This window comes from Geospiza fortis, unplaced genomic scaffold (assembly GCF_000277835.1).
Source record: "Geospiza fortis unplaced genomic scaffold, GeoFor_1.0 scaffold11, whole genome shotgun sequence".
Taxonomy (NCBI): Eukaryota; Metazoa; Chordata; class Aves; order Passeriformes; family Thraupidae; genus Geospiza; species Geospiza fortis.
The window spans coordinates 3,337,191-3,365,000 of record NW_005054304.1 but is presented as its reverse complement, the minus strand read 5'-3'; the positions used below and the strand labels follow the sequence as shown (position 1 = coordinate 3,365,000).

Genomic DNA, 27,810 nt, shown 5'->3' with positions numbered 1-27,810 from the left:
ACATATCAAGTTTTTGCATGTGTTCAGTGCGACCTTGAATAGCATTACTACATGCCTGTATTTTCCATTTTAATGCAGAATATAACCCAAGCTATATCTGGACATAAAATGCCTGTCAACTAGTTCAGAAAATCAGTGGTAAGGCACCCACAGACACTGTGGCCTTTCAGTACATTTGAAGAACTCCACATCCTTCCAGAAAGGTTCTAAATTACTGCTAAAGGCAGGAAAATTGTATTGCCAAGCTCAGCCACCCCAGTACATGTCCTGCAAATGTTTCATCTGTACTCCAGAGATGGAGATGGAAATGGCCAGGAACAGGAGAATAGCAGACAGTAATTCAGCATCAGTACAGAAGCAGACACACACACACAAAAACCTCTCAACTCTCTTGATATTGCTAAATTTAATCTGCTATAGACTATTGCACAATTCATAGAAACAGCAGTCCAAAGACTATTAACACAAATGCTCCAGCAATATTTAACTTTTCCCTTTTTCTTCTAAATAATCAGCACTTATCATAATGGACAAATAGCTACCTTTTGACAAAGCAAACTATATTTTAAGAGCATTGGTCTGGTGGTGGAGTTTACAGTAAGAAAATGTAAAAAATGTCTGTTAACTGGAAGTAATGAAAGCAAAAGGTATCTGACCTGGTGCAGACGTCCTTCCATGAAGAGCAGTCTCGTTGGGCAGGAGATCTTTTGAGTTGGAAGTGAATGGTGATTGTCTAAATGTGTCTTCAGAAAAGAAAGGGCTATAGGAAAAAACAAGACGCCTTTTTTAAAAGAAAACACCAGTTAACAAGAGAAGAAGTAAATATGAATTTTGACCTCAACATCTTAATATTGTAAGAAATACCATCTTGTTAAAGAAACAGTTTCACTTACAGAATTCATGCTGAAAAATAGGCAGACCATGAGGCAGTGTGCTTTGGTAAAATTGCATTTCAGAGTGAAAAGTGAAGACATCAGAAAAGGCTTTTTGCTACATTTAAACATCTCACATTTGCTATAGCACAATACAATATGGATCATTAAAACTAACACTTCAAAAATTTGCATTCCATTGTCATATCTGGAGAGGGCAATCAGGAAAGGTAAAAAATATTATTATTTAATAATCTCAAGCATACAGTAGTCATCTTTAAAACAAAACTTTCAAATATTAGGTTAAGATGCTGACTAGTTCTATTCTGACATGGCCTTCCATGAATGAAACTGCATCCATGAATTTGATTTTTAAAGCAGGAAACAATTCATAAATTGAACAGGTGTATCCCAAAGAGCACAAAGCACAAAAATTACCAGCTACATGATTCCAAAAAGAATATTTTGCTTTAGTTTTAATTAACAAGCAAAGTTAAAAAGTTAATTTCAACAGTGAAATGGCATCCCTCTCAAAGTATTTGATTTCTGCTCAATTAAAGATCATAACAGAAATAAGAATTCCTTGTCTGCAGTACAGATAGACATCAGCAAGAGGTACATAAAAACATTCAAAATTGAAAACTGCAGTCTTTCTTGGAAAAATGCTTTCTAAGGGAATGTATTCCACCTGCATGCAAACTATCAATTTCTTCCAAGCAAAGCAAGAATCACTTTAAATCTGATCTCTCCCAGACTGAGAATCCTTAACAGGCTGGTGTACAGTGGGTGTTTTAAAGGTGCAGAACAGGAGGCCAGGCCATTTCTGCAGCCTTTTCTTACTCAGGAATAAAATCCAAGAATCTTTTCAGGATAAAGGCCCTACTATGAAGCCTTACAAGGTGTTGCACAGCAGGTAGTCCAGACTCAAAGTATGTGCCAGCTGCACCAAGCTGACTTCACCAGTCCAGATACCCAAAGTTTCTGTCCAAAAGGCATCACTTGCCTGTGCTTTCCCTCATGCAGTTTTTCTGCAGAGAGTGAACAAGGTGTCTCCACAAAGTCACTTGTATTCTTAGTCAGATCTCTTCTGCCTCAGGGAAACTTGTTGGTAATTAGTTGACTTGATTGCAAAACACTTTTGGCAACCATGTTGTTTTAATTTCCTATTAAGTTTTTTGGACACTATTGATTTTGTGCTGTTCCATATTTGACAGTTAATGGGATATTTTGGTATTTCTACAGAAGTCTGAATACATCCATAAGCAGTCAGCATTAGGCTGTGCTGAAGGGGAAGGTGTGAAGTTGCCCCAAACCTGAACAGTTTGGTGAATGCCAACACCTGAACAATGCAGGATATTCCAGAAAACAAGTGACCAGGATAAACCAAAACAGCTCCAACACACATGTGCAAAACTTAACTTCTTCCAAGACTCACACTCCCACTCAGGGGTGACATAATACAAAACAGACTGACACTGTATAAAAATAGGCCATGATTTATTGCAACATTCCTCTCACTGTTTAATAATGATCTGAAAGAAAAACAGCAATAAAAATGTTTTATTACTATTGTAACTCTTCAAAATCTTGTAATCCGCTCGGGTTTCCATATTGGTCTTCCTGCTTGTGTCTTACATTCAGTCACTGGGACACTGCTTACTGCTGCTTCTAAGCAAAACAGATGGTACAAGGTTTATCTATTTCAGGTTGGGCCATAGATCATGAGCAGGTGCTGTTGAAGGCCACATCATGTCATATCCCAAGGATTTCCCTCTCCTCCACTGGCCTCTGGCAAATTACAGAACCATCCTTGGATACCTCTTCTCTGCCTTCCTCTAGGATGGCAGCAGTCTCTTCAGAGGAGGCCCTATTGTTATTTCTATTCCAGCAGATCTGTCCTCTGATTCCCAGTGTAAAGTGTGGAGGGAGGAGCTCCTGCTTCTTAGCAAGAAATTACACATTGTCTTCAATCACTGTGCAAAGTCCTTTCTGATGAAGGTTAAGCTTTAGGATATTTTTTATTTTTCCTCTGGCTGCACTTTTCCAGTTTCATGGCTACACAGTTCTCTAGATGAAAGAAACTTATCTTGGCATCTTATGCTGGCGTACTCACTTCCAGATCACTTGCTTCTCCACTTTCTGTCTTCTCATCACAGATGGCAGGCTCTACCATCTCACTCAGCCACTGAACTGTGAGGAATCCTTGCCAGCTCTGGCTGCTTAAGCAAAGTCATATGGAAGTATATGCTGGCAAAGTCCAGGAATACTCACAGGAGGAACAGCAACAGATAGGGGACAGTTAGAAATGCTAATAAAGAATAAGACAGCAAAAAGTGTTTGTGTACCCATCTTGCTGGGGGTTTGCTGATTTAAGCCTCAGCACTGACACAGCTAAATCTTTGTGCTTCCAGCTACTCACAGGTGGACAACACTGACCTCACCTTGGCTCTCTGCAGCTGTCAGCACATTTCACACAGCAATTGTGATCCAAATGCCTTTCTGTCATTACTCCAGATGTGGGTTGGTGAGCCAAACTGCAACGCCACATGTTTTCTTAATGCAGTCCAAGTGCCTCTATCCTCCACTGGCTGCTCCATCACATTCTATTTTTAAGAAGGCGTCATACCCTCACCAGTAAAGACTTCCAGCTGTTTATTTGGTTTGGGGTGGGTTGGTTTGTTTTTTGGCAAGGTCTTTCAAGCCAATCTGTTTGAACTCACAGGATTTAGTAGATTCACTCACTTCCCCTCTTTAAGAATATGTCCTCATTCATGTCTTCTTCTGCTGATAAATAGGCAAGATAAGAAAAGCACCCAGAGAAACTGAACCAGGCACTCAGCATTTCATGCCCTGATGGGTAGCAGCCACTGTAAGGATGTCTCAGTAAAGCTCAACACAAGTTTGACAACAGCCAACTGTGCTATCCTCTTAAAAGTTGGCAGCCAAAAGAAGGGCAAGTTATCTTTGAACTGTCCTCAACCTTTCCAATTGGGATTATCTTTGCTAGATCCAAAAGTAGCTCTGGATTCTCACACCAGTCCTGCTGGTAACATCATGAGACACTGAAATCTATTTTCAACTATTTGTCAGCCTGTCCCTGCAGCGCACCCTGGATGGTTAATGAGTAGTTGGACAATATGTGCATTTCTCTCTGTTGGTGTCTCAGGCTTCTGCTTTTTAAGCAGCACAGAAAGGCTGAGCAGGCTGCATATCTGACAAATTCCCACACTAGCAAATATGGGAAGCATTCACTGTAACCAGAAGCCAAAAGCTCAATTGAATTATCTTTCAACTTGTAACATCAAAAAGTCCCTAATGTACATTTACTGAGCTGGTCAGTTTATTAAAAACAAGTTATTTATTGCAGCTCCATGAATGAATTGGATAGGCCTAGAAATTTAAGTACAATGTATTTCAGAGACCTTTTCTTTGCAACTGAAATTCTTTTCCATTCTGTCTGGGCAAAGTTGTTATAAGTTACCACTGAGAACTTCTGTAAAGGAGCTGCAGAGGCAAGAAGCTCTTACTCCATCTTTGAATGAACTCTTCATCACTTCAGTGTGCTCAGTCTCCAACTCATCCACAACAATTAGGGAACTTTCAGGTAAGAAATATATCCCTGTCAATTCCTGCCTACTCCTCCTACCCTACCAAGGGCTCCTAAGTCTTTACCAATTGCAGATACCACTTACTGCACAAGGGTTTTAAATGTTTCCATAGGGACACTTCACCTTGCTGCTCACGGATACATAAACACCTTGTGGGCTTGTTCCCAGCCACAGTGCTGTAAAGTGCACATCTCTTTAATAGCACAGGCCACAATAGGATCATGTATTTAACTCCTGCTTAATTTAAATTATTGTAATAATGTAACTGTAATCTTTAACACATCTTGTTAGCACTGTCTTACAGTCTGACTTTTAAAAATTCATCTCTAGAATGTATTGAGATTACAGAAATACTAAATTGAAATTTTTCTAAAGAAATCTAGCTAGACATAAAACAATCAAAATCACCTCTTCTTACATTGGTCCATGTCTTAAAATCCAGTTGTCAGCCTGGTCTTCCCTCAAGCACTGCATATACCATATAGTTTCTTGTAAGTTTCAGTTTTTGTTGAAAAAAATAGAATAAATAATCCTTAAAATGATGTGTGACTACTTGATCAGAGGAGAACAGACAAAAGCCCCTGGGCCTTTTTGACTTATGAACCCTAAACAATCAGATCTATAGTTGTAGCTTTTCAGATATGAGCTCCATTACTCATGGAAGTATCCTACATTTGTACTATCAGGTCACATTTACAGGAGACAGGTTTGAGTTCACAAGGCAAAAGGAGGCAATGCTATTTACAGAGCAGCTGTAACCATGGGCAGTACTCACCTGGCTGTAGTTCTGATGGTGTTATCTTTATTGTGGTTGTGCTCTTTGCTCACCTTTTCTGCAGAGGAACACACATGAGTTTTGTGATTAGCATATGCCATATGTTCTCTATCAAACTTTATTCAGCAGAACTATTTTAATGCTTTCAGGTACCAGCATTACCCTAAATTACCCTGGGTAAATGGTTCCAGCATTATTAGAGAATGGGCATGACTTTATTTAAATTAACACCCAACAAGTTTTTTCAGCTCCACATGTCAGTGTTAGAACTCCATGCAGAGCATGCAATGCCAGTGTTCACTGAACACAGTGCTGGTCCCCCTGCCTTTGTGTGACAGATGAGGTTCACCTTCTTTGCCAAGGGAAGTGGGCAGTGCAGCCCCAGGAGTGCTGCATCCTGCAGCCACTGGCCACTTAGGCCAGGAACTGCCATCTGCAGATTCCCCTCTACAGGGATCAAAGCAGTCGTCACAAATTATTTAATTAGCTTTCAAAAATACAGGAGCTGAACTCTGGCTTTTCCGGCTCAGCTGAAATACTGCGAGCCTGACCTGGCTGCCACAGTGCTTTAAAGCATATGCAGACTGTGGGGGACATTTGGCAAGGCCTCTGTGTTTCAAGTGTGAGGGCTGAAAGATTCCTATTAGTTTTCAGCCCTGGTGATCTCACAGTTTCATAGAACTTTGGGGTCACACAAAAAAATCCGATTTTGCTCTTTAATTCCAGCTACGGAGCAGTTTGCGCTGGATTTACCTGATAGCTGGAAGAGCAGCTCAGATGCCATCTTCACTGATATGTCCTGGCTGAAGAGGTTTCTCTCTGGCAGCACACGGCCCTCAGGTGCCTTCTGGTCGCGCCCCAGTAAAGTGCCGTAGCCAACGCTCTGCCCGGGTGACACCGAAGCCTGCGAGTCCTGGATGTCAACTTCCATTGGTTCTTCCTTTATCTTCACCATCTGGGCTTCCTTGAAACTCTCAGCTGCAAATATGTATTGAAAAAAAAAAGAAAAAAAAAGAAAAGAAAAAAGAATAAACAACCGCCATAATTATTTAATTAGGCTGTAATTTTTCAGAGTGCTCAAAGCAGAAATCACAATTACCGAGTTATAATTTGTGCACCGCATCCCTGCAAATGGGAAGGGAAGCAAGCAGCTGACAGCCTCAGTATTCTTCTGGCTGTTATAAATAGAAGCAAACTCTTGAAAATAATTTTTCAAACTAGAAAGCAGAAAACAGTTGCATATTTGCAAATATGAGAGTTACATCACTTTCTATGAATACTGTGTGTGTGATGACACACTAGTTAGTGAAGCTTTGTTTCTATTTATTAAATGAAGTTGCAGCTCCACCCCAGCTCTCCTGAGGTGGGCACTGAAGGCCTCTTACAAACTCCAAATTACTCTGTTTCAGTAGAAGTACCAGCACCTACAGTCAGAAGTACCAGTATGGGGATAGGGGCAGATTAGGGAACCTCATCTTCTCCTCTTTCTCTTTTATGGAAAATTCCAGAAAACCATGTGAAGAACCTGTTCATTACACCTGCACAAGCTTTCTAGACGACAGGAATATTCTGGGGCTTATGCTTTTGTCAAGGCTGACAGATATTCCCTCATGCCTTACAAGGTCCATTAACCTTAATGAACAGTTTTCTTAAGTCCATATCATCCCCTTCTTGCCTTCCTCTCCAGTGTCCTAGGTCTAGAAAACAAAACCATAGTCTAGAAGCCAATTTCTAGAAACCCCAGAGACAGCATAAAAAAGGCAATATGTCTGGAGAACCAAGAACATAAATAAATGCACGAACAGAGTTAAATACCAGGAGGAACATCCAGGTAAGGAATCATTCCAACAAAATTTGTTTGTTCCGGTTTTCCCATCCTCTCTAACTCACACGTGAGTGTGTCAGCTTCACAGATTTTATTCCACGTGTGAAAGATTCAGGCCTTTCATTTTCAATTGCCCAGTATTCCAATGGATCTCAGAGGCACCAAAACATGGTTTGGTTATCCCCAAAAATGTTTTCAGCTTATTCAGCTGGTTGGTGTCATGTTGGTTGGTGTCGCCTCCAGCAAAAGATGGACAGAATCCCTTTATCATGAATGCATCAGCATTCTACCTAAAATTAAACTAATATGTATCACCAAGTCCTTTTACATTACCTTGGGTTTTGCCTCTCTCCACATTTCTGGAATAGAGAAAAAGTGGTTTTACTTCCTACAGCTCTTAAAAAAAAATAAAATTTGAAGCCAGGAGATAAACGCCACTTGGATAAGTTCCAGGAACAATTTACATGAAGTGCTTTCAATCTTTGCTTATGACATTTCTTGACCTTTAAAAGACACATCTAAACATTGATAAAAATCTTTACCCTCTACTATCCACAGATACATCTCAGACTTCAGAAATTTTTATAGTGAATTCTCAGCTGAAGACCAGTTGGAAATATCATAATGCCTTTTTTTTTGTCCTGTTAAGAAGATTTTTCTCTTTTTAAAATTTTGTTTAAAGCTTCTATTAGTCTCTTATTATAAAAGCACAGAATCCTGCATCTGTGTTAAAAAGTGTAAAAATAGCATGCTGTGCATTGAAAGTGAGCACAGAGCAGCAAAGGAACGCATCAGGTAACAGTGTCAATCAAAAGCTCAGGTAACTCCACAAACAAATGAGTTCTTCAGATGTCTGACAGACTGAGCTCTGCACCCAGCTGCCAAATTTAGGTGCAGAGTCAAGCTGACCTTTGCTGCTCTCTCTGCTTTTAAAATATTCTTTCTATTTCTGTTCCTGCTCCACACAGTTTAATTCCCTGTCCTGCAAGTGCTTTTGTATCAGACAAACTGACAGGACCCCAACTAAGGCAAGAGTCAAGCAATACCAGTGACCTTCTCTCCCTCACCATCAGTGAGCACTGCAATTGCCTTAACTACATCTACATATTTGATCATTTCCTTTGACCTTTATCCTTCCAGCTGCACCCTTTTGATCTGACAGAATGTCCCTGCCAAATGTGAATTCTGTCATACTCTAAATCCCCAAAGCAAACACACAAAGAGAAGACTGAAGGAGGGTTTCTGATAATTTTACAAGAGCTAATGAAGGGGAAACACAGTCAGTCTGTCCCACAAGAAGCAATCATAGGCATAAAATCCTGCTGTGCTAGATCTTGTGCTGGCAAAATACTGTAATTAAGGTTATGCCAATACCTGTCTCACCATATAGGCAGTCCAACTCCAGCTTCTTGAGGATTATTTTCCCTTCTGTGCTGTTCATTGTGGACTAAGGTGATAGCCCTTATTTCTTTACATAGGTATCTCACATGATTATAGCACAGCTAAAGTTTTTCAAGTCAAGTACAGGCACACAAAAAGGTCTCCTGCTTTAAATAACGAAATCATTTTATCTTTGACTTTTATAAGAGACCTAGTAGGTGAGCTGGTTAAATAATCTGCAATGTATCAGAATATGAAGTTAGTATATGACAGTCAGGTTTTATTCTTCAGGTCAGATTTCTATAATGGTACAGCAAAATCTGTGGGCTAAAGAGAGTCAAACAGCTCAGAAGTATCCAGACCATGATCTCCAAAACACAGTCTGCTATTCATTCAAAACTAACCTGGGTGAGGCTCAGAATAACAGCACAGCAGTACTGAGACACTTCATAGGGCAAAAGATGAACTATATCACCCAATATGTCGTTTTCTGCTATTAACTGTGTGATACAGAAACACCTTAACAAAATGAGAGGAAACTATTTCATACTTGGATGTACTTTATCAAGCCACAGAGATGCTGTTTCTTTACAGAGCTGTATAACTTTTAACCATCTTATCTACAAAAGCCTTAACGAGTGTCATGCTATTCACATTAAGCAAGACCATTTTCCACATCAGATATGAAAAATAGAGCACTGGACAGGCTTGTTCCAGGAGGAAGCAATTTCTTCCACAGTTTTCAGGTTCCACAGATGTAAGGAATCACAAAGTAGTGATTCTTGCTAAAAAAACCCTCCAAACCTAGAAAAGCAGAAATGTAGAACAACTCTTGTGCTGAGTAAGGCCTAAAAACCCTAAAAGCTCAGGGTTTTTAAAAAACATTTACTCCTGAAAGCCTGACAGTGTCACCTCTCTAAGGTGCAGCAGTAAGAGCACTTCTGGAATTTAGTCTCAGACAACACCGTTCTACAGCCTGGAACAGAGGCTGGCCAGTTCTAGAAAGACCTTACTCAATCTCTCTGAAAGTTGGGACTACCACATTCCAGCCCCAATTGAGCACAAGTCAGCAAAGTGCCCTTGTGGCACCCAAGGCCAGCCCTATCTCAGGCCCCATTATCAGATCTGCAGCCATCAGGCAGAGGGAGGGAATTCTTATCCTCTGTTTGCACTTGCGAAGCTGCATTTAGGGGTTTGTGCCCAATCTGGGGCTGCCCCAGTACAGGGCAGACACTGACATCCCCAGAGCATGTTCAGTGGAAGGCAACCAAGGTTGTCAGAGGGCCGCTGCAAGACAGAAGAGGAGATCAGCTGTGAGAACTGGGTTTGTTCAGCCTCAAGAAAACAACACTAAGGGGACACTTTATTGCTGTCAACAGCTCTCTAAGGAATAAACGGAAGGTGCAGAGAAGCTCAAGTCAGATTTGTCTCATAAATGCACAGTGATCGTACGAGTCAACAGACAAGACAGAACATGGGGAATTCTGTTTATAGATACGGGAAAAAGAATTCCCATTGGGATGGGGAAATGCTGACAGATATTGCTGAGAGAGGTTGGGTTCTCCATCCCTGAACACATTCTAAACTTGGTAAGACCCTCAGCAGCATGCCTGGCTTGACCTGCTCTGAGCAGAGGTCTGGAATAGATGACCCTTGAGGTGCCCTCCAAACAAATTTATTTCATGAACCTTCAGCACTAGGCCAGCTGCAGGTTCATCCTGCAGAACTTTCAAAAGGAAGATAAGACTTGTTCTAAAGCAGCACTAGAAACTTTTCTTAATGCCCACTCTGAACTTCCCAAACTGCAGCTGGCAGCTGTTACCCCTTCTTTTACCATCTGCCAGGAGGGAGAAAAGTTTAATTCCACCTCTTTTCCAAGTCTCCTTCAAGTAGGTGCAGGCTGCAATCCAATTGGCCTTTAGATCTCCTGTGCCAGACTGAACAGGCTCAGTTCCCCAGAGCCTCCCAGCACAGGGAAGCCATGACCTGATGGAACTGATCAGAAGGTTGGAACACTTTCCCCGTGGAGACAAGCTGAGAGAGCTGGGGTCGGTCAGCCTGGAGAAGGGAAAACTTCAGGGAGACCTTACAGCAGCCTTCCAGTACTTAGAGCAGGCTTGTGAGAGAGCTGAGTTCAGACTGTTTAGCCTGTTGTGACATGAGAGACAGTGGTTTTAACCCAAAAGAAGGTAGAGTCAGACTATATATAAGGGAAGAACTTTTTACAGTCTGAGTGTTGAAACATGGGAGCAGGTTGCCCAGAGAGGTGGTAAATGGCCCATTCCTGGAAACGTTCAAGGTCAGGTAGGATGGGGCTCTGAGCAACCTGATCTTGATGAAGATGTCCCTGCTTGTTGCTGGGTTGGACTGGATGACCTTTAAAGGTCCCTTCCATCCCAGACCATTCTGTGATTCCATGCAGCACTCACATGCTCTGGAAGGGATACTGAACCCTTCCTAAAGCAGCACACTCTGCTTTTCCCATTATTTGAGATAGAAGTCAAAAATAAGGGATAGATTTCATAAAGAACACAAGTCATGCAGGAAATATTGCTTTGGCTGACACAACAGCAGTCCAACAACCTTGCATTGCCAAAATCAAATGAATACTTATTAAATCATTCCTGTTTCTTCCCACCAATTTATTTACAACTTCACCCTGTGACTAAAATTCAAAGTTGTTTGTATTTGCTGAAATGCCCATCAGCTTTACAAATCAACTTTTTGAATCAATTTAGACAAGAAAGCCTTTCCCATATGTCTCATAAATTGGACTCATGTACCAGTCTCCACAATGAAGCAGACAGGGGTAAATAGTGGGTCAACTTGTACCAACTTCAAAAGCTCTCAGCACGGAGAATCAGGCGTTTTGTTATGCTAATTGTTCTGATTTGCTAGAAACAAACATGCCCTAAAACAGCTTAAATAAAACCTCAGAGGTAGGGAACAGTTGGCAAGCCCTGAAGGTTCTGCTACAGAGACACAACAAGGAACATCTGACGTTCCCTAGGGCGCTGTGCTTGATGCTTTATTTTGCTAGTATTTTTTTCAAACTTCTGTTTTATATAAGACAATGTCAATGAATCAATGTAACAGGATCCTGCATTAAAAAAAATCATTAAATGGCTCATATTTATTAAAGTGGAACCTCTGAACTCCCATGTTACAGAATTTTGCAACTACAAGCTGCTTCACAGAAATGTGATCCAAGGAAAAAAAATGGAGCTAATTAAAGCCATAAACTAATTAGAGTTGTGATAGACATCTGCTGCCCCTTCCATTTAAATGGTAGGATGATGGTGGTACCTGCAAGACCCCACTTGAACAATCTGGTTAAAATAAAAACCAAAACGAGAAAAAGCCCCAACAAAACCCACTTGGCTAGTAGCAGGGTTTAATCTGGGAATGTGACTTGCCATGGCTTGCCATTTCTCTACTTCCCACAAAGAAAAAGTCTTATTTTGGACCATACACTTCTCCACTTATGTTCTGAGCTCCTACAGAAGCCCCAAGGAACAAAAGACTGCCCTGTATTTTCCCTTCCCTGCCCGTTATTGAGGCTTTCCAAGCCGGGATGAAAGTCTTGACAGCTCTCCTGAATCAATCCAGGAGCAGGGACTCTCATGAGGTACAACAGGGATCTCCAGAGACAGCAGCCTAACTCCACACAGGCACTTCCCAGAGCAGTCCACAATGTTGTGGAAAATGAATATGCAGCAAGATTAATTCTGATCTTCACCTTATGCTAGAATTGCACTATCGTTCTTTTCTCCTTGTTTCACTCTTTTTAAATAGTTGTTCTAATCCATGTGATTTCAATCAAATGTATGATACAGCATCAAAAAAATTAATGACAAGGCATGAAATACAAAATTACCATACACATTTTTAAGTGGATATAGGCTTAATCAAAAAAAAAAAAACAACCCAAAAACCCCATCACAGCCCTCCCCTGTAATAACCAGCTGTTCCAAAAGAAGAAGTATCATATAATTAGCTGTAATAAATGGAATTGATCAGGAATGCTTTTGGACTCAGTTGTAGGCAGCACCTCACTTTGTGTGCTGAGGTCATGAAGCAAGTCTGCACTAATTGCATGTGCTGATAACCCAAAATTAAGACACTTTGCTGGTACTGGTATATTACAAGAAAACACTGTGTGACCTGAGGGTTGAAGAACAAAAAATCCAAAGGAACCAAAGGGTACAAAATGTCATGCACTTGCTTGGGTTAACAAGGAGATGTGCAATACATGGGGAACTGACCCACGGAAAAAAGAGGGGAGGAAAGCAACCTGAGTTACATGCAAAATGAACACATTTCAAAAATAGGATAGATCTGAAATAAAGGTAAATGTGATTCAGACAACATTTCTGGGAAAAACAAGGACATACTAATGTCCCTGAGCAAAACATTACTTAAAAAGTGCTACTACCTGGGATAGATTTTATACTCTTCCACCTATACACTCATTTCTGGACGAGAAGACAAAACATTGCATGCTTCTAAAAGCTAATACATGCCCCAAACATATCAGCAGCATGACTATTTCAGCAGAAAATGAGTTTTTCAGCTCTAACAATGGCATGTAAATTCAAATATTTATTTTTAATTTCAGTCTCCTCTGAAATGTACTTTTCAATTTACAAGACCGAGTGTATAAAACTGACCAGGAATCATTGAGGGTGCCGCTTAATTAAATTAGCTTTTCCATGAAAAAAGATTGGTAGAAATGTAAAAAACAGGTGTATTTGAAACACGTTACTCCCATTTCTTCTAACTGATTTTGTACAATATTTTATGGGAATTTAAAATCTTGCAGGGATGGCACCCTTCCAAACAGAGATGAGAGCAATTTGCCCCACTCCACTCTCTCCTCAAATCTGTTTGCTTACCACTGGACCTAGTCTCAGCCAAGACTCAGCAATGGACAGAATTCCCAGCTCACCTTTGTGCACTCATACATATCACACTGGTAATTTTATTTTCTTCTGTAGAATGAAGGCTGAAAATCTGCTCAAACTTTGCCCACTAACTTCCAAACACCATTTCTTTCAAATGGGTGTTTGATTTTTTCTGAAATAGTAGCTTGATTGTTAGGAAGTTTTGTCCTGGCTGTTTGGGGGGAAGTGAGTTCTGCCCAGACATGCCCAAGAGACACGAGCCCTCTGAGCCTAGATAATCTTTTGGAAGAGGGGTGAGTAGGAATCAAGTCTAGGAACTGTGGGGTAGGAGACCTGAATCCCAGGGGAACATGGGAGAGAAAGAACTGGTGTAAAAGGTCAAATTCCACCTCAGTAATGTGTGGGGCAAGGGCTTGATCCCAAACTCTGGCCATGTTGCTAGAAGCAAGTGTCCAAAGAGCCCTTCAGCTTGAAAGAGACAGTCTTGTCTTGTAGAACTAAAATAGCTGTGTGTGATTTTCTCTTGTTCCTTTCCACCTGCTTCTCCAATGACAGCTAACAAATGTTCTGTTTATGTTCTAGTACAGGAAAAAATATTTATTCTATTAACTTTTCCTAGCTCTGGAGTAATTTCTGAGTAGCTGAGAAATGGGGGCTGGCAAAGGCCTGGTGATTTGGAATAAACCTACCCTACAGCATGCACCAGACCAAACCAGGCTCCAGAGATGGAAGGGCCTTTCACTACCCCGTACAGCTAAGAGCTGCCAACACAGCACCTCTGTTTGGGAAAAGAGATTTCCCAGTGAAAAATACAAACCAGTTTATCCCTTACATGGAAGGAAATAGCAAGGTCTATGCCCAAATCCCTGTTGGCTCCCACCCACAAGGCTGAAACAATCAGAAGTACGCTTGCTCAGAGGATAACAGCAGCATGTATGTCAGGAATGCAGGAAGCACAACACTGTTATGTTGGAAATTCCTTCCTGAATTTGTATGTGATGCAGGTTTTGGTAATTAGCATTACGCAGAAGAAAGGGAAAGAACAAAGCAAGAACACAATCCATTCAGCCCTTACCAAGCATATAGAGAATCTGAAGGGACTTGACTTAACCCCAATTATAAAATATATCAAATCTAACAAGGGCACTTGACTGAGGATTTCCCACAGAGAGTAAAACATTAAGACAGACTTGTTCCATTTTTTTTTTCTTTCCAGTACCATGAAAAAGGAAGAAGTTTGTTCTTGTTTTCCTTTTAATCTCAAGAGGTGGCTCAGGAATAAATGTGGACACCTCATCCCTGGAAGTGTTCAAGGCCACATTGGATGAGGTTCTGAGCAATATCTTCTAGTAGAAGATGTTCCTGCCCATGGCAGAGGTGTTGGAACCAGATGATTGTTCTCTACAGCTCCCTTAAAAGAGGTTATAGCTGGGTAAGTCTCTCCTCCCAGGCAACCGGCAACAGGACAAGAGGAAATGGCCTCAAGCTGCACCAGGGGAGGTTCAGGCTGGACATCAGGAAAGATTGTGAAGCCACCATCCCTGGAGGTGTTCAAGAAATGACTCGATGTGGCACTCAGTGCTGTGGCCCAGGACAAGGTGGTGATCAGTCAATGGTTGGAGTGAAGGACCTGGGTGGTCTTTTCCAGCCTAAATGATTTTGTCATCTTTAAGGTCCCTTGATGCCTTGAGAGGCTACCTAGAACAGAGTCTAGACAGTGTTAAAGGAATAAAGTAAGTATTTATTAAAAGGCCTTCAAAGGATACACTTTGGATAGCACAAGAGCCTGGCTGAGGCTACACCCAAGATGGATGACAGGTCCCATCTTTTCATGCTTCTGTAAGTTTTAACCCCATTTACATATTGGGGTTAATTGTTCAAATACAGCTCCAGGTTATGAAGTCCCATCCTCTCAGACTGCTCTCCTCAATTTGCTCTTGTTTGTACTTTTTGGGCTGCAAGATAGCAGCACTTTGGCTGCACTGAAGCTGCAATGGTGCCCTTGGTTCTCAGGCTGGGAAAGCATTGTTTTGTCGAACTAAACTGTGAGGAGAACTTGCTAACACCTTATAGTTCAGAGTTATATACTAAGGCAGTACAGAATCTGAATAATATGAAAGCTAAAACTTAAGGCATCACCTTCTATGATTCTATGAAGTGGTTTAATTAAGTAAGTTCTAAGTCACCAAAACCAGGCTGCAAAGTGCTTACAGTAGGCTCTGAAGTCAACAGTGATATAGGAGTATTCTACCAGGTAAGGTAAAGATTCAAAAAAACCCAAAATAAACCACTAAAGAGGCTAATCATCTTAAGATTTTCCTCTTGTTGCTGTCCTACATTAAACTGTATCTCAGTGTTTTCCTCTCCAGTTTCTGTCTCAGATGGGAATTGAGGGAAGTGCAGGTTGAAAACTGTCTGTGACAAACTGGGTGTAACCCCACCACCCCCTGGCTGATGTGGGAACACCCACGGCAACAACACCAGCTCCATAAATCCCAGTCACTCTTCACATCCTAATCTATGCATTAGCCAAAAAGACCACTGTCAGCAAAAACTGCTTAGTCCCTAAGAGCTTGTAAGAAAAATGTTACACTGGTGTATTTCTTACTTTCTTGTGTTGGGATCTCCCTTTAAAGCCTGGGAGATCTCAACACAAGCTGAAGACTTGACCAAGATTTAATACATGCTGAATTTCCTCTCATATAAACAGGTATTTAAGGCACAAATATTCTAACATAACAGGCAGCAATAGAACTATTTAAACACAGCCTGCCAGTGCTGAACTCCAGACTGACAATCCAGAACCCTCGTGTCTCTGAAGTGCTTCACAAAATGTTAAATTACAGAGCTCCTTCTTTATAAAAACAGTTATATAAATTTATATGCACCAAAAAAAAATAGTCACAGCTTAGCATTCATTAGGCTGCAAAATTTTGTTACCAAAACACCTCACTCAAACCAGTTATCAGCAGCAACTGTGAATTACACCAATAACCAAGAGGTTTGTATTTGGCAATCTGAGAAAAAAAAATCTGGAAACTGGTGCTCTGGTCGGCTTTTGTACTTGGGAAACACTTTTTGCACCATTAACATGGAAGGCTTGATTCAAGTCTTCTGCAAATTAAAATGTGGAGGCATGAACAGGAGTGATTAATTACATGTTTTATGGGGGAGATCCTAGTCAGCTCAAGTCTTTCAGATACAAGTTTGAGCTCAAATTCACAGCTGACAGTGTCCAATCAAGACAACCGATTTCAGGTAGGTTTGACAGGGATCTCTGAAGTTACTAAATTTGTAAACATTCCCACCAGCACTTGTTGCATGACTTTGGCACAATTAAAAAAATAAGTCTTGTCTAGCTTTGGAGAAGACTTAAAATCTATCAGATCCAGTTCAGGCACAGAATCACAAAACCCAGCCTGCCAGACTGACTTTAATGTCTTGGTCCTAAAAATTGGTCTGTTAGAAGTTCAAAGCCCTTTCATCATTCACTTAACCTGATCCCAGTGGAAGAATTCAACCCTTTTACTTTCTCTTAAACCTTGACTCTGAAAGGTAGACAAATCATAATTAGCAGAACATACGTTTTACTTGACTCCCTCCAGCTTAAACACTGCCTATGTGTGTACACTGCGTACTTGTCTGGCAGGAGAACCTACCACTGAGGCAGTGTAAGAAAGTTCAAGTGCTCTTGCTAAATACAAAAAGCTGGCTCAGTTTACACAATTTTTTTAACAGTGTATCTTATAATTTTGAGTACAAGGTATTGCCAGAAAAAAATAAAAGCTTTAAAAGTCATATTCTATAAAGCTATGTCAGGTACAGTAAAGTACAGAAATGTTCTTATGATGCTAATGAAGAGACACTTGTGAATAAATTGGTATTACCATGGTTAAATTTACATGGTACATTTAAAAATTATAGCACTTAAAAGCTTTAAGGCATCATTTATTTTGACTTATTCCATAGTCATTAATTTGAAAATCAGAGCAGAGATAATTAGATAGTGTGGCTACAGACCAAACTGAGATATTTCACATACATGACACTTTGTAGACAGGCCTTTTCAATTGTTCCTTGGCTTGCTATAAAGCTGAACCTACCTTCTTGCAAGGTAACCCTGCCAGCATACACACAAAAAAAAATTTAAAAATTCAGCATTATGAAATGAAATATCTACCTGAGAGCTTCATGAGGAGCTCAGATGCTGCCTTGACTGACATATCCTGCCTCATCACATTTGCCTGTGCTTCTTGTGGCTTGAGTTTCTCTTCGGGGATGTTTGGAGCTGAGGCTTCAGACTCTTGGCTGAACACATAGCTGGGCTGAGACACGGCTGAACTTCCAGCTTCTTCATCCTTAGGCTCCTCTTTCACTTTAAAACTAGGAGTCAAGGGCTCTTTTTGATTTGCAGCTGTTAAGAGAAGGAAAGAAGTGAGATTCAGTGTAATACATAATCCTGGAACAGGTAGTAACAGGGAGAAACCATAACCTGAGAAATGCTAGAGCAGCTACAGGCAGCAGACACATCCAACTGTGCTCAAAGATGCTTCAAGGGACAAACAAACTTCTGCACCTTTTCTACAAAGGGGCACTTTTGAAACACAACAACTACTGTATGTACCAAAGCTCAGAAGAACATTCTCTCATGTGTTTCCCCCTACTCCTCCCTAAAACTCTTCCCTTGTCATTGGTTTGTAGGCTTTCTACAGGCCTGGTGGAAGTTCAAAACATTTCACCTAAGGGCAAATTTGGCAAAACCCATGGATATGACATACTAAGGTTTTAATGCACGGAAGAGAGGCAAGATATGAAGAGTAGGAAGATAGAAAATATAAGAGGGGAGTAAAAGGGAAAAGATAGCAAATTCTTAGGTCCTAAAAGTTGCTGTATTAAGAAGAGAACTAAGCGATTTTCAGAAGAGAGCTCTGCACTGTTCTAAGCTCTATATCCCTAAAAAGAAAGAGAGTAAGTTTAAAATATTCCTTTTGAATACTCCTCCTAAGCAGCTGTACAGCCTCAGAGGAGGGTAAGGAGACTTTGGGGAGCTGCTTAAGATCTACACAGCGAGCAGTGCTTGGAGGGCCTTTCTAATACCTCTTGACAGCAGCAGAACCTCTGCACGGTGTTTGGTCAAAAGGATAAAACCAGAACAGCTATTAATATTTCCAAACCCAGCCAACATAAATTCATGGGAAGAGGCATGACAAACAGAAAGCTAAAGAAGTTGCACTATTCTTCAAGTAAATCTTCTAATAATTTTTTTAATTTAACCATGAAGAGATACTTCTTTCCCTGTTTCTTCATGACCTTTTCTTGGCCAAAATGTCACTTTAAATTCCCAGTAACACACAGCGGATGACTTGTTGAGTGCCTTTAACTTTGGCAAGTCTACATTTTTCCCACCTCTCTAAACTTCTGTCTCCACAAAAGACAAAATCTGGCTAGATTTACCTGCTTAAACCCTTGGTCTACTTTCTCCTCCATTTCAGCTTCTTACTTCCCTTTACTTCCCTTACTTCCCTTTTTTGGCATCTTTCTTCAGACACTCTCCTCCTCAGCAACTCCCCCAAAACTCCTAGAGAACCCAAATTCCTGCATCCTACTATGAAGTGCTTACCATCTCCCAGACACCTGAACTCTAAAATATGGGGTACAATTGCCATCATTATCAGAATTAAACACATTTGCTACTCTGAGCCTTTCATTTCCACATAGGTCAAATCTTTTATGTTTGTCTTAGGGGGTGTGCTAATGATTTTTAAAGCTACTGCATTACCCTGTAACACAACACATCTTTCTAATCTATATTTCAGAGTTTGATTTTCCTCCTTGCTGCTGGGCAAGCCATTACCAAAGAACAGGATTAAGGCAATTGGTATAAAGAGTGCACACATAGTCCACGTGCACCTATACATTAGTTCTAGTCACTTCAGGAATTACGCTACCTTATATCTGGAATTTTTCGCATAACCTATAGGAGCCTTTACCAGCATTAGGAATTGCTTTTGCATTTTTTATTTTATAAAGAAGAGCAAAAGTAGAAATATGAAACATTAAAACCTGCTTTAAACCATAAAAATACAAGTTAGAGCTCTCAAGCCAATCTTAATTTTACTAAGATACTAACAAAAAATTTTTCCATCTATCTTCTTTATCCTGGCCTCAGTCTATTCTGGGGTTTGACCTGGGGTGATGAATGGTCACAAAAACAAAGAGACCCAAACCTTCTCTGCTGAATTACCTTCTGCTGTCCTCTGCTTTTAAAACATGCCACTCCAACTGCTGATATGAAAAATATCTCCACCAGGATCTGAGTGCAACTGAGAGAGAGCAGTCTGCCTGAACTTTCAGAGAACACTGGGGAAAGAAAAGGTCTTTTGAATTTATTCATTTCAAAAAGGTATTAATTCAAATTTGTCCCAGAAAATAAAGGAAGCCTGAGTCTGAGTGAAGAGGTAAAGATGACCCACTGAGAGCAACCATTAACCTGTGGACCCAGCCTTGTCTCTGCCATGAACCAGGGCAGAAAATGAGCCAGGTAGAGCAAGCACTACAGGTTGGGTGAGCCTACACTCCTCCACCACTTAAAATAGAGGTGATATTAAACTTGCATAGGTCAGTGTAAGTTTGTAACCATATGCCATGGCAAAAACATCCATAAACAAACAGAATGGAACAGAATTCAGATAATATCACAGACTTAAGCAAGGTACTTATTACAAGAGTTAGATGCTATAGTATGCAGTGGCAGATGCTTATTGCATTACCTTACCACAAGAAAAAGGATCAAAAGGAGTGCTTTTGGAACAAATTAGCATTTTTTAAAAACCCTCTTATCACCAAGTCAAAAGTCAGCAGCCAATGTGACCCAGTCTAAGGTGGTGCCTCAATGCTCTTCATCCCAGGGTATCCTCAAACCCTACTAAGATGAAGACAAGTTCTAATAGCTCAGAGGACCAAAATTTCAAGGTAGACCACGCCAGAGTTTAAAGAGTTTAGTGATAGTCCAGTTCTTGGCCCTTCAATTCAAGAAGAACATTGAGGCGCTGGGGTGAGTCTAGGGAAGGGCAACAGAGCTGGTGAAGGGTCTGGAGCACAAGTTTTATGAGAAGTGGCTGAGGAAACTGGGGGTGTTTACCCTGGAGAAAGAAGGCTTAGGGGTCACTATCACTCCACAATCCCCTGAAAGGAGGCTGTAGCCATGTGGGCGTCAGACTCTCGTCCCAGACAGCCAGTGATAGGATAAGAGGAAATAGCTCCAAGCTGCACCAAGAGAAGTTTAAGATGGACATCAGGAAGAACTTCTTCCAGAAAGGTTGATGAGACATTGGAATGGGCTGCCCAGGGAGGTGGTGGAGTCACTTCCCTGGAGGTGTTTAAGGGAAGACTGGACATGGCACTCAGTGCTGTGGCCTGGCTGACAAGGGGGTGTTTGGTCATGGATTGGACTCGATGATCTCAGAGGTCTTTGCTAACCTGACTGATCCCATGAAGTGAGAGATCCAGAATGAATAAAGTCTCCCTCCTTTCCCCTGCACATCTTTCCCTTTCTGTCCCTACCCCACATGTGATCCCTCCTGCAGTGTCAGCACGTGCTGCTAGGAGCCTCTGCCTCCTCACACTTCTGAGCCATCATCCAGGGCAACAATGATAAACAAAACCATGTTGATAACAAATCTACCAGCACAACATCAGACATAATCTAAATGAGCTCTTCATGAGATATTAATACTCTGTGTGTTTACAATACCTCACCAATGACAAAAATAAAACATAGTCAGGGTGCCCCAACCCAGAGGAAGCCCTGAAGGTGTGCCTTTGGCAGTATTACATGAAGGAAAAGAATCTCAGACTGTTGTTCTTACCCATGTCTCTGATTCTGCCTACTCTACCTGCTTTGTTTTGGACAGAAGAGGGAATTAATAAGTTAGGAAAGAATTAGAGTCTTATTTCTTTAATTAACTGGCAGCACATTTCTTGAACTGATGATGTTTTCTAAAAACCAAACATTTAAATTGTAGATAAAACACAAAAATAGAAGAGTTATTTGCCTCATTTTTCTCACTCCAGAAAATAAAAACAAAATCAGACAACTACTGGGTCAGTTTAAGCCAATTGCTACAATTAATAGGGTTTTTACTCTTTCTTGAAATATACTGAAGCAGATTCTAATGTAAGTGAAGCCTAAAACAGAAGGACAAATGGAAAAGGGCATATTGTCTCATTTATCAGATCCATACTTAAAAGCCAGAGGGGGAAAACAACCCACAACACAAAAAAGACCCCCTAAACAACTAAAGTCCCCACCACTCTTGTCTCTGTCCCATCTTGCATCCACAACTCTGGACAAAATTGCTAACACATGGGGAATAGCAAGCATGATGCCTCCACCAGTCATTTTAGGGAAAACAATAAACAGATGTAAGAAAAAAATATTGCAAGTAAGGGAAATAAAATGTTACTATGACCAGTTTTTAAAAATCCCATGACTGAGGAATCCTTAAAAAAATTAGAACTAGACAAGAATCAAAAAAATATGTTGAATGTTATTAAAGTATATTTGAACGACAAAATTATTATTCCCCAGAAGGAAGAGTATCTTCTATCTACATAAAAAAATAGATACACACACATATCCTAATTTGTATTTAATTTACATTCATTCTGAACAGCAGTGAGAACAGAATGAAGGATGTGTTGTCTGCACACTGAATAAAAAAACCCAGCAATTTAATTTTGAAATACACAGCGAGGAAACAAAACAAACCCACAGAGCAAATGAAACCAACAGGCAGGAATCTCTCAAGCACAGTGGATAATGCTCCGTTTGTTCTATTCCATATCCAGAAAAAACACAGATCAAAGAATATTCCAGACTGCTGATTTTTATCTTCCTGGCAACTGGAACCATTTGAGCCATTTGGCAAAAGTAGATGATGAAAGTTATAACACTTTCCTGAAACTGCCAAATGCCACAAGAAAAGCTTTGGGCATCTGCCACTAATCTGAAACACTCTGGTAGAAGCTGCTAACTCCATCAGTCCACTTAAGAGGATTTCTAAATGCTCAAAATGTTTATAACTGAAAGAGGGAAAATGGGCTGATTACTTCCAAGCCAAGCTCAATGTTACAAGTCACAATCAGCAAGAAGCTGGTCACTGCTCCATCTGTCTGAGAGAAAAACATGAAGAAAAAACAGAATCCACAACAAAAATTCTGCCACCAAAAAAGGCCATGAGAAACAGCATCCATAGAGTCTGGGTTGAAAGGAACTATGATGAAACTTCCATCCCAGACAGTAAGCTCTGAGCTATGGTGGTTAAGAAGAACCAAGGGCCTATGACAGATCAGTTCTGCTGTATTTGGAGGACACAGTCCCATGACAGTGGGCATCACATCACCCTGAAGGCAGCTGTGGTCAATAACGGATGTGACTTGAGTCATCTATTATTTTATTCTCAAGCAGTTGAAATGTCCAGGTAGGAATTGGCATTCTGAATGGAGACCATGGCTTATATTTGATGACATTCAAGAACTGGGAAAGAAGCACAAACACTGCAGAAGCAGCCCCCAGTGAGCTAATTGCTTTGTAAGAAAAATCTGTGATATTGGAACCTGTTGGAGAACCTCCAGATTAAAATCCAATTGGGCTGATAAATTATGTTCATCTGATTAAACACAGAGGCTGCATACACAGTAAGTGGCCCAAAAGGAGAAATACTGTTCTTCTGGCAGGACATTCTAGGTGGTCTAGCAGTTCCTTTTAGTGTCTCTTGCCCTGGAGTATCAGTATGTCCCAGAGCACTTCATGCTACTTGGCCCTTCTAGGAATTCTCAATTACACCTGAATTTTAAAGCTCTTTACCTTGCCCTAACTAACTCATAGGGCTATAAGGGACAGAATGGGCATTACCAGTGAAAAAGCTACTTGTGGCTCAAGGGTGCTCAGCATGACAACATTTCTTTTGATCAAAGCAGTGCAATGGCAGAACAGACAACCACAAATATGATGATGCCATGACTTGACACTCCTGGGCTTCAGGAGGTCACTTAAAATATGAGGTCTTCCAAACCATATTGCTTCAGTACATTAAAAACTGCAAGCCTAGGTTAAGAAAGGCCAGCTAAGTAAACTGATCTTCTTTAAACTGCTCTGTATTTAGAAAGCTGGAGTCAAGCATAATGAGACATAGCAAAGGAGAATGACCAGTCCTGCTACTTTGCCCTCAAAATCTCCCCATGTTCTAGTCCAAGTGGAATGAAGGAATCAAGCAAATTGCTAAGGCAGGAGCAGAACCACACATCCCTCCTGACACCCCAAGATGTCTGCTGCTCAGCCAAAGTCCCACAGGGTAAACAAGGCTGTACCATCTGCTAAGAACATTTCCTCCTTTCCAGGTGAAAACTAAAACAGCAGCAGAACAGGTAAGATTGCAAGGACACTGGAAAAAAGAGAAGAACCAGTGAAAAGAGCAAGAAGGAATTTATTGCTGATAAGAAAGAATTACTTGCAATATTGGAATGTCTTCTCTCTCCAAAGGAGCAAAAACAGGGGAGAGAAATATCACCAGACCAGCCTTTATATTTGTTTAACAAAACAAAAAACAAAACAAACAATCAGAGATGATTGAACTAACAGTGTTTTCAAATCCCATTTTGGATAGATGAGAGAGAAAGGCTCATGAGCTCGGACTTCTGCCCAGAGTAATGGTGTATTCAGGGAAACAAAAGAGCCATTAGCCTAGTCCAGTCCTACACTCCTAATGTAAGAGTTTGTGTAGACATTAAAATGAAATTGTAAGCACAGATCTGGTCCAGAATTATATTGCTGGCTTCTTTTAAGTTGTATTGGACTGAAAACACACAAAGAAAAGGTGTTTGTTATTCTGCATTTTAAATTGCTGGATTAGAACAGAGACTACACTGTGTTATCTTGCTAAATTCTACATGTTCCTTCAAGATGTAAAACACAACGGTGTGATTTTAAGGATGTTGGGAAATTGTGGATGCAAGACTAGAAATTGCTGAGAAGAGACTATAAGGGTGATGATATATCAGTAGCAAAGATTAGAACAAGATTTTATTTGCCCAAGTTTTAAGTAGATGTGCTATTGCATATCAGAATTTTACTTCAAACTAAAGGTCTATATGGAAATTAGGAAAATGTGAATCTGGAGAGACTTCAAAGAGAGGACTTGATGACATCAGGGGTATTTACACTGACAGCAGCATTATGGAATTCACAGTATTTTTAAATTAAGGACATGGCTCAATAATTGCCAGTCCTGTGAGCTTACATATTCTAATTTAAATTTTACATTCTGACATAAACTACGACTCCCAAACATAGACAGTCTGGTCTTTTCTTTGGAACTTGCTACTCAAATACATAAATTATGGCAATTAAACTGGATATGATTTTATTTTATTAAAAATAGGTGCTTGAAGAGTTCAAGCCAGCCAGTTCAGCACAGTCAATGGCAAATGATAAAACATTTCAAATTACTTGTGTTACCTTTAAGGAACACAGTAATTTTCAAGAGCCAAACAGAACAAATAATCTAAATTATTAGTTAGCTTTTCTACTAATATGCTGTATGTAGCTGTCTGATGATTTACTCTCTCATTATTCCATTAATGGAATCAGCTAATAAAACACAAATGAAAAGCCCAAATATTTTGGACAGTCACCAAAGTCCCATGGTGGCTTTATTTCCCAAAATAAAGACTTGACTCCTCGCATGACAGTGACAGCAGACACGACAAACTGAGATAAAGCAGTTTCTAACTGGTGTAGCACGGCCAGCCCCAAACCCTCAACATTTTAGCTCCTTCCTCCTGTCTTCTTTTAAGGTTTTCCATGCAAGTAACTTGGGGAGCATAAAAAGAACAGCAGAGGCAGGGCACACTTGATACCACTCCACAAGATGAAGGGATTTGCTTGCTGGAGCAATGCACTTGTTTAAACCCAGAGAGGTGGGGAGAGAGGCCAGCAATGAAGGATGTGTACCAATTACTGTTTCCACACAGAATCCCATGGAGAGCAATAGTGCAAGAATCCCATTCATTTTGTTGGGATTCATTTATTTCCAAATGTTAAAAGTTACTGCAGTACATAATGTAGGCACAGTAATAACATCACTAGGGTACACTGGCCATTGTAGTTTGGATCATTGTGAAAGAAATTTTTATTGGGGAAAAAAAAAAGCTCAAGCCTGAAAAGTGGGTGGAAGGACACCAGTATTTAAAGAGATGTGTTGTATAATGTCTGCCACTTAAATCTTTGAAACAGGAAAATCAAATACTCTTTAAATTAAGATATGAATGCTGTTATAAAGTTTCAACATGGAATTAATGGACTGGGGGAGGAAAACATTCTGACAAAGCAATGCTACAGCAAAACACTGGAGAAATTTAAAGTGTACAAGCAGACCTACTGAAATCAGAAGGGCAAGATTTGAAGGTAAAAACATGCCCATGCTTAAATATTCTTCTTTTTATGTGTTGAGTATCTGCTAATCGTCTTTACAAAAAACTCTGAATAAAGTTTCAGAGAACCCTTTTAAATTTCTTGTCAATTTCAATCCTCTCCTACCTTAAACTAGGACCTAGAGAACTGAATCTAGGGAAAAAAAAATCAAGATTTGTTCTAGGTTTTAGATTTACATTTGGTGATTTGTGTTATGCCTTATTTCATAAAACACGTAACTAAAGATCTTTCTGGCAAGCAATGGCACAGAATTGGGCATGAAGTGGTCTTGAAAAGGTCACCCACACCAGTATTTCTCAATCTCTTTAAATCTAAAGCTCCCCTGAGCCTTTCTGAAAAAAAACTGAATGGCTGTTTTGGGCAGTGTCATCATAATTCATCTCTGGCCCACTCCAAATCAGGTCTAAACTTCAAACATCTGTAAATTTCCCCCCAGTTTGCGTCTCTGCATCTTGCTGCTTGTTTTTATTCAGTAACATTTCTTGCCACTGCTTATGACATCCTATGGTCCACTGATAGAGATACACAGATTTAGTCCATCTTACTGCTTCCTATGTGACCAGCCATATCTGACAGGCAGCTGTTTGTACATTTCCCCAGGGGCAGAGATGCCACAATGCCTCCAGCCAAACTATCCTAGAGGTATAAATACCTCAGCTCGGCAAAGCTTTTCCTAATACTAACTTAAACCTTACAGTGAAACAATCCTTTTACTTTTTGTCCTAATTACAATGATTTTATGATTATTTACTCTAATTTCCACTCTCCTGGAAACTACGCTAAGGCACATGGAAAACAAAGAAGTGGTTGGTGACAGCAAACGTGGCTTCACCAGGGGCAAATCACGCCTGATAAATTTGGTGGCTTTTTATGGTGGAGCTACAGCACTGGTGGACAGGGGCAAGCAGACTTGTGCCAAGCATTTGACATTGTCACATGTGACGCCCTGGTCTCTAAACTGGAGAGACATGGATATGATGGATGGACTTCAGCAAGTTTCCCATGAAACTGGAGGTATACAGATTGACACCAAGCAAGAAGAGGAACAATAAACATTGGCAAACAAAAATAAATGTTCATTTAGAAGATCAATATTCAATAAGAATATATGCCAAATTCTAAAAGTCTATATATCTATCTACTGCTTCTTTCCTGGCCACAAGGCCTGTCAGAGAAGAAAATTAGATTGTTTTGACATAATTTGGTCTCGAAAAATCTGTGTTGCCTGTTAAAATTGGCATATACAATTTGAGATGTCAAAAGATTTAGATCATTGGAAAGGTAGGGCAAATAATTGAAGCTCTGATGGGCCTAACAAGACTGCTGTAATAAAGAAATCACTCAAATGAACTTCGTTCAGCAGAGCTGAACCATCAGAACTGCAGCTAATACTCAGCCAACTTGCTAAAAGAGAATTACTTCTACTCTAAATTTATGCACTCTGTATAGAGGAAAGCATGAACCAAATGTATGTAACACAACATAAATCCCAGAAGAAAAGAAATTCCCTTCCTTCTGACATTGCTCTTCCTGCATAGCGAACTTGGTGACTGGCAGTACATTTTAATCCAAATATGCGCACATACAAAATTACAGATACATCTTGCTCCCCCAGAGACTTTATAACATGTTGCTAGGTAACAGTGCATACAAGTCAGGTTTCAAGACCTTTAGTAAGTCACCATAAAATAACTGCATAGGCCTTTTGCATGAATAATGTACATTTGTATCCTTTCTCTGATGCCAATAGAGCAGACACTGAAAACATGATCGTCTGCCAAACTGTGAACAGCTTCCCATCAACTGCTACATGAAAAGCCACACACCAAATTTTTGCATGTTTTCTCAGCTTTCAGGCTTTCCCCCACTCTCCTGCACTCTGCTCTCATTCCTGCTCCATGCAGCCATTAGGAGCAGCACCCTGCCCAGGCCAGCCCTGCTGATGTGCAGAGC

The 27,810-nt window shown here is 40.4% G+C and overlaps 1 protein-coding gene across 5 annotated transcripts in view; it reads right to left on the bottom strand.

Annotated features, from left to right (window-relative positions):
* Nucleotides 1–27,810, bottom strand: part of ZNF827 (zinc finger protein 827) — a 100,737-nt gene that overhangs the window by 32,089 nt on the left and 40,838 nt on the right. For all 5 annotated transcript variants that reach the window (XM_031066380.1, XM_031066381.1, XM_031066383.1 and 2 more), the window contains 4 exons: nt 17,545–17,778; nt 6,009–6,233; nt 5,256–5,313; nt 657–760 (listed from right to left, as the gene is read on the bottom strand). In XM_031066380.1, the coding sequence (XP_030922240.1) occupies nt 657–760; nt 5,256–5,313; nt 6,009–6,233; nt 17,545–17,778 (621 nt within the window). The remainder of the gene's footprint in view (nt 1–656; nt 761–5,255; nt 5,314–6,008; nt 6,234–17,544; nt 17,779–27,810) is intronic.